This window comes from Protopterus annectens, chromosome 8.part0 (assembly GCF_019279795.1).
Source record: "Protopterus annectens isolate FY-2018-M chromosome 8.part0, PAN1.0, whole genome shotgun sequence".
Classification (NCBI taxonomy): Eukaryota; Metazoa; Chordata; order Ceratodontiformes; family Protopteridae; genus Protopterus; species Protopterus annectens.
The window spans coordinates 666372063-666387923 of NC_056741.1; the positions used below are offsets into that span (position 1 = coordinate 666372063).

A 15861-nucleotide genomic window follows, 5' to 3' on the forward strand; every position below is an offset into this window, starting at 1 on the left:
GCCATATTAGCAAAATTACCTCTTACACTAATCATGCATGCCGTGCAAGCTTTTGAGAATCCGGGGGAGTATGTGCAATCTGATTTTTAGTCACACTTAATGGCTTTTTTCATGGTTGACAAGAGAAATGTTCAAACACATATACGTAAATTAATTATACACATATATATATATATATATATATATATATATATAAATATATATAAATATATATATATATATATATATATATATATATATATATATATATATATATATATATATATATATATATATATATATATATATATATATATATATATATATATATATATATATGACTCTTGTATCACTTATAAATGAATAGTGTAGTGCAACATTTAGCAACCAAGTTGGCATTAAAACGGAATGCCAAAAAATAAATACGATGTAAAGGATCTATACTACCTAATGACGTTTCTTTTTGCATTTAGATGAAAAAATGGTCATTCCCTCTGTTACTATTCTCACTCCATCAGCTGAAGAGATTGTGATCAGAAACAAAGTGACACTCATCTGTCTAGTGTATGGTGCTACTTTTCAGCAGATTATAATGTTCTGGAATATCTCTGGGAAAATTACTTCTGGTCTAATCGAACCTGTAGAAGGTATATCCAAGGCAAACTACAGTATAAGAAACCAGCTAACTATCCCAGCTGTTACTTGGAATAATGGCAATAACTGCACTTGTGTGGTGGAAAGTGAATCTGGTCACATTGTAATGGCAAGTATATGGAAAGGTAACAATTTCAATTTATTATGAACTTTCACATGCATTCCCTGGGACAGGTTCATGAGACTGTGTATAACATTTTATTGGAGCTCTGCTAAATAATGAAAATACACTACAGCTGTATCTATAAAGAGTGAGTGGAAGCTGTTATTGTTTACACAACATTGTCTGCATTCTGTCCCCCTCTCTGCAATTATTTATCAGTTTATCCTTTATTTTTCATGATTTATTGGTTATGTGCTTTGTATGGGAGCTCCTGTATGCAAGTGTTGTCTGCAGTTGCTTCATCTAACAAGGCTTTCACAATGATTAACATGAACGGATCTTTTGCCAGTTTAGTAATTCAGTTCTAAATTTAAATGGAATGAGAAGATGACTGCTGGTTGCGTTTTGCTTCCTATGTTGTCTCGTTTTAGTTTCAAAAACAACCTGTGTTGCTTCCAAGCAGTTCACAATTTGCTGGCAGTTGCAACAACATTGAGACCACTTAACAGTTACTTCTAACTTAGTTTAACCAAGAGACACATTCAGTGTATTTAACTAGTATTCCCTGGCAATAATGCTTGTGTCTCTTGGCCAAAGAAATGGCCTAAGTTCACAGTGGAGTTGTCGTAGGATTTATTAAGGATGGAAAGAAGAGATCTACAATAATTCAGGCAAGCACTTATCCATGCAGCAAATAGTAATGCAGTGTCTGCATCATTTCAGCATACTGACATGTTCCTTTTTTGATAACAATAATGTTATTTGTGATTCTCAAATTCTTAAATTCATCAACTTATTTATTTATTTATTTTCTTGTTGCAAATCTGATGAATGAGCAGGTCATCCCATATGAGGTTCCTTTCTTCCAGCCCTAACTATTTCATTTTCTTTCATGAACTGTTCGTCTATCTTTCTTGTTCTTATTCCACCAGACCACACATTTTACTTTCCCCTCACTGCAAGAACAAAAGGTAGAGTAAAGTTATTTGGAAAAGTTTCATAACAAGATCCCTTCCAACAGAGCCTGATCCAGCACTAGGGTGACCTAGGCAGCTGCCAAGAGCCTGGTGCTGTCGACGGCCCTGGCCACAACATTAAAAAAAGTTCTGTTTTTCTCAGCATTCTTGAGCATACCATTAAAAAGGATACATTTTCTGTATTGCTTGGTGTTTCCCATGCACAACATTAAACAACAACAAAAAAGACAACATATTTTCTTCCTATGCTCAGCATTCCAGATCATAACATTAAACAAAAGAAGAGAAGATATAGGTTCATAATTTCATAGGTAAGTACTAGGCAAGCTACCATTGTGGGCCATTTTAAGCCTAGTCAACTTCCCTATTTTAAGTCTGAAATAACCTACCCCATTTGGTTAGAGATTGGCTTTACTCATCACATGGTTGATAACTATACATTACCATTAATGAGAATAACTGGGATCATACAATAGAGAATTTGAGGGAACCCCTGCATGGGATAAAGCATTTACGAGCTGAATCTGTCCTATAGTAGTACATTTTCTGTTTCATCCATAGATCTATGTTGCACTTGAAAATGGACAGGGATGAACTTTGTGTTATGTGGATATGGAGTCTGTTCATAGCAGTGGTATAGCAGTGGTATCTTCTGTGAAATATACCTGTCCCTCCAAATCATTCTGTAAATGTTGCAAAAGTGGTTTAGATCCCTTGATGAGTATTTATGATGCCATGTGACTTGTTGATGTGCAGTAAATCCATCAATAATGGGTTGGAGGATGCCTTGTATGCCAGACACAGGTCATCTCTTAGCAGTCTGTAAGATACCTAGTATAGTGACAGGGGTTTGGGTCAGTACATGTAGGACATGTTATTTAGGCCTTTTATCCTTTTAAGTAAGGTCATACTTTGGGCAGGTTAGTTGCTGCATGTGTCTTGACAGATACATGCCAAAGGGGGCATTATATTAATTGACTGGCATAATGAGGGCTGAGTAAAGGGGGACAATGACATTCCTAGATCCTGACACAATCCCTTGGTTTATAGGCTGTGTAATACAGAAGGATTATCTTACAACACTAGACACATGTAAGTGAAATTTTAGGTCACTATCCATATAAATACCCAAATCCCTCCAAAAATGTTCTCCTGCCTTGCTTGGCATTCCAGAGCACAATACTAAAAAAAAAAAAAAAACAGACGATACTTCTTTGATTTGCTTTGCCTTCCTGAGCAGAACTTTAAAATAGATTTTCTGCTATCACTTTAAAGGTTTACCTGCTTTGTAACCAATGAGTAGACTTGATTACTTCTCCTTTCATTACAGCGTGGATACTAGCCAATGAGAAGACATGCATGTAGATGAATGAATTAAAAACTGCTGGTGCAAGTTGTATTAGCAGAACAGACATGGACTTTGTGATATAGGAGCCCTTGGTGAGAGAAGATTTGTTAGTAGAGCAGGCATGGAATTTATTCTATGAAACAAAGCATGAAAGCACTTTGAGAAATGAGCAGATGAAGTGTGTGTGTGTCTGTCTGTGTGTGTGTGTGTGTGTGTGTGTGTGTGTGTGTGTGTGTGTGTGTGTGTGTGTGTCTCTGTGAAATGTTCTACTTAGGAGGGCAGTTTAGTTGTCACCTGCTCAAGGCTCAAATCCTATAACTTAATTACAAGAGACAAGAGACTTAATCCTTTATACCAACTGCCAAACCTTGAAACCTTGTTTCCTTTGGAATATCATTAAGGATAGACTTCATGCTGTACAATTTATTTGCAGCTAAACACATATCTTGATACAAAGCTTTTTTAAGTGATTTAGAGAAGTCTGATTTTATTTGTCTCCACTTTTACATAACATCTCTTATATTTCCTCATAATTATGCCCTGTATTTGAGTAAGTCACTTAACCAGAAAGTGGTTTGGGACAACTGGAAGTTTTGGGTGAGGCTCTCCAATGGCCCCCTGGAATGCAAGCCTAGTAACCAATATCTATGAACAAGAGCAGTTACTGTGTAAAGCAAGGAAAGTGATTATAGTAAACAGGAGCACCATCTTATGAGACATGTTCTTGGATGTGATCCTTGGTTTCCTTAATGTTGACAGTGCGTTTATTATTTAGCTGCAAATAAATTGTACAGCATGAAATTTATGAGCTTAATGTTAATATTTTAACTAAGAATTCATTTATTAATTTAGCTTATTTTTTGCAAGCATATAGGTGTGAAATGAACTGTGCTCGGGATTGGGCTACATTACTTTATCTAGTACTTGGTACAGATGTGTAAGTTTACTAGTTGTTTGAGTCTTCATTTGTCTTGTGTGTGACTCTACCAAGTTACCTCCACAGACAATACTCTTGGGCTGCTCCCAAAAAGGAACTTGTCCAATGACCTGTCTCAGGATGTTTGCATATGCATTGTACATTGTGTTTAGAATTCGTCCACCCTTCTCATAGACTTTAATCAGTACTTTATGCTATTTCAACATGAATATTAGCACATCCCTTGTAGTTTAATGGGTTGTCAGTTGCATTTGCACTAAATTTGAACTTCAAGGGAAGACATTTTGCAGTTTCTCATGCTGTCTCTTTTCAGTGTGAGAGTTTTGTCTAGAAAATGTCTGTCAGTGCTTTTTCTGTAAAATATGAAATACTTTTAAATGAAATCTAAATCTCATAACCTAAAGTAAAGAAGAAAATAGTATGTACACATAGTTTTGAACATTGTTTATGGTAGTGCGAAGAGATAGACAAATAATAGGACACTGGTATGGCTGGTAGGGGGATGATTCATTGCATTGCATAAGGTCCCATTTTTCCTCAATCCAGTTCTGTTGACAATGTAGGTGTATGTTGTAACAATACAGCATTATTAGCCATTCAACTAGGTCAGACCTGTACTGAGTGATTTTTTGAAAGGATAGCTATTCTTGATGACTGACAATAAAAAGAGAGGTCAGAAATGAGATGGAGATGTCCTGCAAGCATGTAACCCCCCCCCAAAAAAAAGTATGTTATGTGCAATAATATTTCTGATTTTTGTATGACTTGTGGGATGTTGGGCAAAACAACAAAAACTGTTGTCGCATATATATTATCTGCAAGTGTTTTTGGTTTATTCATTGCACTAAAGAATGAAATAATGCTTTAGGCCTGGATTGTATATTATAGTCTAGCCATGTTGCATTTCAGTAATATTGCTGCAGTACCTTCTTTATAGCCTCCAAATACTGGAAAGGGGTTACCAATTGCCAGGTCATATTGCCTGCATTACTTAGAGTGAAAATCAGAGCAGTCTGGTATTCAACATCCATTATGTAGTCATTGTTGCATATTAATGTGATACAGTCTTCTCTACAGTGGCACAGTAGTTAGCATCACTACCTCACATCATGAGGTTCTCCAGTTCGATTCCCTGCTAGAGTGCATTCTGTGCAGGGTCCTCCCTGTGTTCACATGGATTCTCTCCAGGTGCTTTAGTTTCCTCCCACACACCAAAAACATGCAGTAGGTAGATTGGACCCTGTAAATTGGTTGTGGTTGTGTGTGTGTGTGTATGTGTTTGCATGTGTGTAGTATAGAAGAACAACAGTGGCAGGGTCAGCCACCCTGTGGTGTGAACCTTAACTGTAGATGATTGTCATTATTGAAGTAACATCATGACACAATGTAAAAAATGGGAAAAAGGTGTTGTAGATGGATGGACAATTTCCCATGCAAGATCAGATTGCAAAGGATTTATGGTACAGTGATATTACCAACAGACTTTTTTAATGCAACATAGGTGATTCATTCTTTTAATGCAGCAGGCATTGCAATTGTAGGTGTAGCACTGAAAGGCAAAGTTGTTTGTCAGCAGCAAAGTCTGCATTAGTAATAGTTATTTTTAAAATGAAATTATTCAGATGACTTTTACTTCTTCAAGAATCATGCATATTGACTTACCATGTGCTATCAAGTGGCTAATATTTCTTATGCTATCATTAATACTCCTGGCTTATGCTCTCGTACTTCTGATGGGCTGGATCTTATGGAATGATACTAGTGATTTTTATGAGTTTAATGTAGTTCAGTAAAGCTATCAATAAAGTGAGTTTGATTTATTTCTTCATAACCATAAGCAGTGTAGACTCAGCAAAGTGCCTATAACTGCTGGTGGGGGTGAGGCACTCCTTGGATGAAATTACTTTATGGTCTTGGTAATTTTTAAATAGTCTTTAATCTGGCTTTGTAGTACTAGTGTGGGTGTGTATGTGTGAGTTAAGTAGGAATATGTTGGCTACCGTTTCTGTGAAACAAATTTGAAATATGTCATTATTATTATTTTTTTGACAAAGACATCTGAAAAGGATGCACTCAGAAATGTAACTATAATTGCTAAGCTTAGGGATGTCTGTAGATAAAAATGACTGACCCTGCTGTGCTGAAAGTTAAAAAAAAAATATTAGTCTGTCTTTGCAGGACTAGTGCTCATTTGTGTACAGCAAACTGAAATAATTTACTGTGGCAATTTTTTTTCTCACAATCAGACGTGATGTGTACAGTCGATTTATTGGGCGTAATTGTTGAATACAGTTGGTGGATTATAATGGCAGCAGTTTGAGTGGCCTTTTATGGTTGAAAACTTGGCACTTTTATGATTACTGGTTCATGTATTTTGTTTCACTGCTTACTGAAAAAAAATCAAAAATACACACTTAAAACATACTTTAACAAATGTTGCTTTATTAAACAAAAAAAATACAATCAGGAAGGTGAATCAATGAACACATGCATTTATGCATGACCCTAAAAATGTATGCAGGAGTCCCGTGGTTTGAAAACAGCCCAGGGACCTAGGAATATTTAATCTGACACTGGCCAGATGCATTTTGAATGAATATGAGTTTCAAGGTAAAATAAGTTTTTTGTTGCTCATGCTAAGTCTGTTTTCAATGTGCATCTGTTTTGGTTAGCAAATGGCCATCAGTTTTTGTGCTATACAATTTAAAATAAAAGTTTTTAATTAAATTCATATCTCTGTAATCATTGTAAAAGTAAAGAAGAAAATAAGATGCACATATACAATTCTGAACAGTGTTTATGGCAATTGGGGAGAGAGAGAGATCCATGTAAAGGGACACTGGAAATGTTGTTGGGGAGTGCTGGCCCATTATGCTGCCTAGAGCTGTATTTGACCATGATCTGGCTCTGCTTTCCAGACATGGTGGAATTTCAGTGATCTACCTTAAGAGGAATTATAGGTATTATGCCATCAAATCTAGAAGAGTGTTGATTTCCATAGACAAGGCGCCAGGAAAGTGAATGCCCGTCTGTTAGTCTACTTACAGAGAGTACATTTTTACAAACACTAGCAAAGCATCCTAAGAAGAATCAAGGATGTGTACCAGAGTGAAGCATACTAGTAGTTCTATGATAGAGGCAGGATCCATATCATGAGGGGCTTAATGCATCAGATTTCTATCTTAAAGAGCCAACATGGCTCATTAATTACTTGAATAATGTACACAAAGACAGATGTTTCATTTATTACTTTGTCAAATAAAGTGTTTTACCAATGTCAGAATCTGTGAGTCATGAGTACAGAACATTGCAGCAGATATAATGATAGGATGCTAGCAAAGTAATTAACAGTGACAATGTCAGTCTGGGAACTAGATCTCAGATTAGAAATTAAATAAAAGTGCATATTATTAGCTGGTTGGTAGGATACATTACATGGTTCACATTGGGTAGGCCTAATGCATCAATAAAAGCATTTGATTGCATGCATCCAGCAATTCAAAAACAATGGTATATCACTTAGGAGATGACATATTGCTATGTGCTAAACCAGCAGCCTGTATGTACCAAAGGGTCAGAGTCTCCACTGATATGAAATCCTCCTTCAAACTGGTAAATTACTAATTTTCATTTAAAAAGTTGTAAAAATGAGGTTTCAGCAAAGGGTCTCTGATGAATCTTGAAGTGTTTACTAAATATGAGTTTTCATGCAGCAGCAGGTAATGGCATTTTAAATGATGCATATGTCATTCTGGGTGCTGTATAAGCATGTGCACTAATCTCCCTCCTGCTCTCCATGTTATTGAATGGTTAGGCCATACTTCTTTCCAAAATATTTTTTTCCTTATATGCGTATGATATTCTAGTTCTTAAATGTGATTTATTCATTAGCACAAATAAAACAGAATTTTGAAAGGATGTTACTAATCTGTTCTACTGACATAGCACCAATAAACTATCTCTAAATGCCCCCAAATGGCAATGTGGTCCTAGGAACACAACAGTAATCAAAAGATTATCCCCTAGTTAATGTTATCACCCTTGATGATACCCTGGTGGCATATTAAAAATTATACAAATATATAGGTATATAGGATGATACAGCTCCATCTTTTAAGTATGACACCAAAACCAACACAATAAATTCTTAATAAACTTAGGCTATGTTAGAAAAATACTTGACCTTCTAACCTCTGAAGCAAGAAAACCATTATGAATCAACAGACCATTGTCTAAACTGGCACAAAGTCCTCCGTTCTATGGCTTTATTTCTGCAAATGATGACAGAGGAGTGCAAATGCTTATTAACAAAATTGATAAATTCTGACCCATATCTCCTCCGAGTGAGTATCACTGTAAATGTTTAGTAAAAAGCACAGTGACTATCCATAAAAGCACATGCTGCATTATTTTAAAGATATATCAAACATTTGTCCATCTCTGATTCATAGCATACCAATCAAAACTCACAATACTTGTTACAAAGCAAAAATCAGAGAAAATTAGAGTCATTAGAAGGAACATCAGAGAAATCAACTACAGAAGAAAAAATGTCCCTAAAATTACCCCACAGCAATGAAGTAATTTCTTCAGAGCATGCATAATGAAGAAACTTAATTTAATTTTCATGTAAAATATAATTTATCTGAAACATATGTTCCATCTACAACTGTATTTCAGAGAATGGCTATTAACTATTAATAATGATTTGTTAATCTTCTAGTCACATTTTTGTGTCTCACATGATAAAGACAGTTTTCTTAACTTTCTTTATAAGTTATTTATACTGTAAATTACCAAAATTATTTACACTGTATATACTAGGAATGTTAATTTTAAATGGCGCATCTGTACCTTACAGTTTTAGTTCCCTCTATGTCTTCTACTTACTGTAAGATATTGTAACTGTCTGTTAGATGGGATATATTGAGGTATTATCATTTTCGTACATTAATGTCTTCTCCTTTTTAGATTATTGAGATGAAAGTCTAATGACTTAAATATGTATGTAGAAAACAGCCAGAAATCTGTTTCTCAGAAATTGGGAATTCCCAAGACCAAATTACTTCCTGATCATAGTAGTATGTAGTATATACAGTATATGGAATGCAATAAAATAAATCCCAAAATATTAGACATCAAAACACTAGGATGTCAAAATAGATATATATATATATATATATATATATATATATATATATATATATATATATATATATTATTATATTTATATAATTTAGAATTATATATTTTATAATTATATAAGAGATTTGGGATTCATATATATATATATATATATATATATATATATATATATATATATATATATATATATAAAATACTCAATATGCACAATCATGAACTGATAAATAAATAGTAATGCAATTAGACAGTTTTTGCAATCATCCTGCACAATAAACTAATTCCCAGGGCTGCATGGCATTACAGTTAGAATAATAAAGTGCTGTGGTTGTAACAACCCACACTGGAAGAGTTTACCTGCTGCATATACAATACTATACAGACAGTATTCCAAAGAACTGTGCTCATATGTAGAACGACTGCATTAGTCAAGATTTTGGGGGCATGACAACATACAAAGCTGTCTACTGGTCAGCCTAAAACATGACTGGTCTGACCCCCCCCCCCACACACACACACACACACACACACACACACACAAAGATGCTAGTCTCAAAACTAGCTTTATGCTGGATACAACAGTCATTCCCTTGCACAAGGGAGGAGATTCAAGATAGATATAGATAGATAGATAGATAGATAGATAGATAGATAGATAGATAGATAGATAGATAAACATACAATATGGGTCCATGACAGAAGATGAAACATTCGCAACAGTGAACACTGAAACACTAAAGCACATCACCAAAAACCCAGAAACTCCAACATTATGGGCTATCACTGTGCAGGATGACAGTATGGTGGGGAATGGAGTTTTGCTCCTTTTCCCATTGTAGTGCAATATCAGAGTTAGTTTAGTGTTGAAATTTTTTGCCAGTTTGTTTTTGTTTTTATGTGTTTTCTGTTTGTGCAATCTCAGAGTTTGTATATATAATTAGCAGGGGATGTGGGGATGATGGGGAGCTTGCCCCACTGCAAAAAAAAAAAAAAAAAGATTTTATGATCCTGGCATTGTGTTTGAGTTTCTGGGTTTTTCATGATGTGTTTTTGTTTCTAAACAGTCTGTGTTGTGAACATTTGAACTTCTGTCAGGGATCCCTATATATTTATCTGTCTATCTACACACACACACACACACACACACACACACACACACGCAAAGACACACACATGCAGACACACGCGAACACATGCGCACACATGCACACACACGCACATGCACGCACACGCACAAATGTGCTGGATGATAAATCAAATATGTTGTTGTAGTCTTGCCTCGCCAGGCACACTTCATTTGCTAATTTTGCAGTGTATCCTACACAAACCACTCTCCTCAAAATGTCAGCAGTGCAGCAGTGTAGACCCTCTCTTCCATACTGCTGGTGTTCTTTACCTTCCCTTAAGTACTCTTCCAGTTGTGGTCAATCTTGGGTTATCTGGGTAACGGTCCCAACTTTATCACACCATGATACAGATCCAGATTATCTAGTAATGAAGGTTTAGGAAACACATTTCATGAGTTATACATTCTCTAACATTCTAGTACAATGTAAGTAATTTACCAGTCACATGCCCCACATATGCCATTTATTCTTTCGTTTATGTTTGGATTATTGTTTCCCCTTCAATTCAACAGGATGAACACAGGACTTTGTGTTATTTTTTTTTTTTTGTAATAACAGGGACATTTCATTTCTGTATTCTACCCAACTTCTGAGGCAAGTTTTAATATTTTCTTTATTCTGTCAGACAATATAATGGTATTACTTTTATTATTATTATTATTATTATTATTATAAAAGCATACTGAAAGTTCTTTCAGGCATCTTAGATTCATAGTTTAGTTTGTTTCCTGTTTTAATTTTAGGTAGTGTAAATTCTCGTATTCAATGTCTAGATTGCCATTAATATATTTTTCAGTTGGCTAGCTGCATTTCTGATTTGCATTTATTTTAGTGACATTATTTAACTTATTTCATTCTAAATGTATAATGTTATTTCTAGTTGTTTGATTTATAATGGCTTTTGCGGGATATGTATGCATACATTTTTATTGTGAAAAATGTGTAATTTTTTTTCTTGTACTGGTGTTAATTGGCCAGAATTACACAATTTCTCTGTATGATTACAACGCTGAGGGCTGGTTGATGATATGCATTCAGTAATAATAAATGCTAATAATGTGCTTACAATGATGATTAAGTATAGCATAAGCATTTTTATAACACCCCTTTATCAACACACACACACACACACACACACACACACACACACACACACACACACACACACACACGTACCCTGCAGTTAATTGATTACTTGCTTGACCAAGTTGTATATATGCCTTTTTAACTGATTCTAAATTTGATTGAACTGTGCTATAAATATGTTTTAAGTTTATTATTGCAGTTTAGACTATGACTCACTTTGGTTGTTGTAAAGAAACTGTAGAGTTAATATATGCAAGCAAGAGGGATGCAGATAATTACATCCAAAATGGGGTGTGTAGCACCAATGTCCCCATATAAATGCCTGTTGCTTGCTGATGTTGTTTAGTTGTCCAAGTAAAATATGCATCTCATACACCTTTTAAGGAACAGTTCTTTCTTGAATGTGATAGTTTATCTGAGAGCAAATGTGGGCCTAGGACAATAAATTATACCTATATTGTTTTTGTTTTTTGTTTTTTTGTTTGTTTTTTTGTTTTTCTTAGGAATAAGAAGAAAACTGTGACAAAAAAGTGAATATGTAGACAATATATGCTACATGTTGACAAAAGTGATATCCTTAAGTATGGATAAAGTATTAAAATAATTAATATTTTTTAAATCAGTGTGGACTTTTACCTTACAAAACCAGTGTGGTTCATGTGTATAGCATTTCTATCACATTTCAGTGGTATGTGTATTTTTTTGGTGCTGTTTTGCTGTGAGTGGACACTGCAAATTATTTAAATGTTTCTTCTTGTACCTTGTACCTTGTAATATATATATTTATAAATATATATACCCATTGCAACCAGATAACTGCAAACAAACTAAAGCAATCTGTCAGATGTGACTTACAAATTGATCCTGCAGTACAATCCATTTACATCTATAACTAGGGAGGACGATGAGGTCACTCACAGAGTACAAAGCTCAGGTGAGGTGCAGTAAGGCTTTGTGTGCATCAAGGGTAATAAAAACATGTAAGAGAGAACATTTCTGAATTGTACTGTCAACTCCTTTTTAGTTGTTCATTCTCCATGGTCCACACATTCAGAAGGTAAGTTTTGTGTGTGTGTATGTGTGTGTGTGTGTGTGTGTGTGTGTGTGTGTGTGTGTGTGTGTGTGTGTGTGTGTGTGTGTGTGTGTGTGTGTGTGTGTGTGTGTGTGTGTGTCTGTGTATATAGTATGCTTCCTAGGCTTATTTGTTACATTTAATTGACCTTTTTAGACATGAGTTTTATTTTGTTACTACTATATCATACAAACATGCAGAATGCTGTATTTGCCATATTTGTTAGACTGCCCTCCAGTGTACCCTTTCCCCAGTACTACATGTTTTTCTTGGTCTCATTCTTTACTCTGCTGAATTATGCAATCTTAGCTTCCTTTGCTTTTTCTTCTAATGCTGCTCATGCTATATATTTGCAGTGTACTGCACTCTATTTTCTGCTTCGCAGAAGCTAAACCACATAGCACTAGTTGTTACCCTTTGCACTCGGAGCACACCTGAAATAATTGGCATACCATTGTGGTCTGCACACATACTGAGAAATGCACTTTTTTAAACCACACTTATGACCACACCATGGTTAAGAAAGACTTTTTCCAGCATCTGGTACACAACAGAGGTGAGTCTATGAGTCAGGCCATGTCATGATGTCATTAAAACAAAGTTTATGCAGATATTACTTAAAGCTATTGTGCACTATCATGTTATCATAAATAAGACAGTTTCCATTACTAACAGAATTTACTGTGAAAACACTATGGAATAGTGAGCAGTTGTTTAGTTAGAATACAGGCATTTAGAAATAGACACGTTTAAATTGCAATAAAATAATGCCTAGGTACTTTATACAAACACTGGTTCACATTTCATTCAAGGTAAGAGTGTCATGCAGGGATTATACGCAGTATGCCATGTCGCTTTATATAAAGAAGTCGCTGCTTATTCGCCATACTTACTGCTTATTCTATAGCTGGCGTATTGATAATTAGCCAGTTTAATCGCATGTATCATCACTCTTTCTACATTCATCATGGGGGAGAATGTCTTACATAATGTGTGGTAGTGACATGACCCTGAGTACAGTTTTTTGCCTGATTGCCCATCAATATTTACATAAATTCTAAAAAACCCCTGTGCTTAACCACAAGAGGACTTTTCAGCTAAGTGAAGTAAACAGTGGTCAGCTAAGATTTAACAAACAAGGCATCAGTGAGAGGCAATTGGGTGTTAGTTATTCAAACAAAGGCTCAGTGAGAGACAACTGATTGTTAATAATTGGAAACCACTGGGATTCTCTAAAGGAGAAAAAGAGAAGCAACTCAATAATGTACTAATGCAATAGTGAGTCAAATGCATGATTCAGCAATGCATACTATAGATGGTGTACCACGCAAGTAACTGCCACAACGTGATAGGCTGACTGTAGAGACTATAGCCATACCTGCAGTGCTGCAGTAAGGTTCTCGTGTGTTGTCATTATTTAGTTTTGAACATACCTATCCATGCATTTAGATACTCAGTGGTCAATGTCTCCAGCATGTTGTCAATGCAATGGCAGAATGCTAGAGGCAGTGATAAACTGAGTGAAGGAAGGCTTTCTGAAGAAACAAAATAAAAGCATGGTACATTGAACTCCATCATTAATCAGTCACAAAGGCCCCATTAAAGCCATTTTCTAAATCATATTATGATGCTTAGGAACGCTATAGATTTCCTTTACCAATATTTTCCTGGTATTAAGAAAGGTTTACTGTGATGCAGAAGCTTTAATCTCAACGATTTCACTTTGGGCTAAGCCTTTCTGATTCTGACTGTACCACAATTATTTCCCCTAGTGGTGGCCTTGGCATGTACAGCAGCCTTGCTTAGGAAGCCACATGCTAATGCAGCAGTTAGCAGAGTAGCTAATGCTAATCAGTCATGTGATCTACGCCAGGAATGGTTGTGGTTCTGCACTAACTCAGCAGAGCAGTTCTTTGAATTTCTGCCAGGTTTTGTTATAATTAGTAAAAAGTGGACACTATCTTTTTACAGCATTCATCCTTTCAGTCCCATGGGAATAGCTGCAGTACAGCTGAATATACCAGAGAACAAGACTGTCTGTGTTTGTATGTGTGAGGATATGTGTAGGCATGTCTGTAGGGTCATGAATGCCACTAAGTGTGTGTGTATGTGTGTGTGTGTGTGTGTGTGTGTGTGTGTGTGTGTGTGTGTGTGTGTGTGTGTATGTATGTGTGATATGCACGCTTTAGTGTCTGTCTCCTTAGAGAGGTGCCTATGGTGCTGTGATACATGAACTGGTAGAATGAACATTAGTGTGATCAGGTCTGTCAGCACAGACGTTCATTCAGGGACATGGTAATAAGAAATTTATGAAGTGATTATCTGTGTGGCATTACCATCTATCCAAATCAGAGTTTCTCTGTCTTGTTAATTGACAAGTCATCACTGGCCATTTAGTATACATTGAGAAAATATTTATGAATCCCAGGGTATGTGTACAAGAAGTGTTTGTAAAACTTAGGGAGGAGGAGGAGAAGCTAAATGTATGGTGTCTCCAAATATTTTTGTCTTAATCATGTATCCTGTTAAATTTGTATTTATGTTCAAAGTTTTAGCCAATGTTGTCAAACTAATATAATGCACAAGTTAAACAAAAAATTGCTATTATGTTTAGAACTTTAGCAATACTAATATGTAATGTTAATAATATATTTTCACTCTACAGGGTACCTGGAATCTTCTGCTGGTCTTCATGTGGATTCAGATGTATATTACTGTTTAGGATCAGTTGTTTGCCTTCTCATTGCAATGATACTTATTGTAATTTATTACCAAAAACAAATTGTGAAAGGTATGGTTAAAACTCTATCTGATCATTCATTGTATTTACCTTAAAACTGGCAACAAGTGATTACTTTTTTCTTGTTTTCTCAGAATCGAGTTCCAGAGAATCAGATTGCAGATGGTAATTTTTTTTATTGATATTTCCGAATAGCAGATTACACTGATAAATCAAAAAAATATTTAGTAGACACAAAGTGTTAAAAAAAGGCAACACATATCTAGCACAGATTAATCGCTTTTGCTCTATTATATTCACTTTCAATTTTTAGACACTTTTATGCTGTTTTATTAAAAACAAATATACATGGCAATATGAGTTAAAAGGCAATGTGCACTTGCATATCATTTTGCAAGATCATATTCTGCACAGAAAGAGAGGTGAATTCTAGATATCTGAAACTCGGTACTATTGGTATCTGTGATCTTACTCTGAAACTGGTAATTCTCATTACTGGGTTCATGATAAACAAAAAAATTCAGACTGACAAATCCCAGTTTGTAAAACTATCATGTATGGCTTTGAATGAAATACAGAAAATCCAAAAGAAGAATTTACATCTCTCTGAAATGTTTTTTTTTACTATGTGAAAAGCATACTTCCATGTTTGAATTCCATGGACTGGATATCCAGAGTCCTGAAGATTATTTATTC

General features: G+C 35.2%; 1 protein-coding gene across 1 annotated transcript in view; it reads left to right on the top strand.

Moving 5' to 3' along the window:
* The window catches only part of LOC122808337 (immunoglobulin lambda-1 light chain-like), a 45606-nt gene extending 33730 nt beyond the window's left edge, over positions 1 to 11876 (top strand). The window contains exons 3-4 of the mRNA XM_044079303.1: positions 453 to 758; positions 11857 to 11876. Of these exons, the coding sequence (XP_043935238.1) occupies positions 453 to 758; positions 11857 to 11876 (326 nt within the window). The remainder of the gene's footprint in view (positions 1 to 452; positions 759 to 11856) is intronic.
* Positions 11877 to 15861: the final 3985 nt, after the last annotated feature.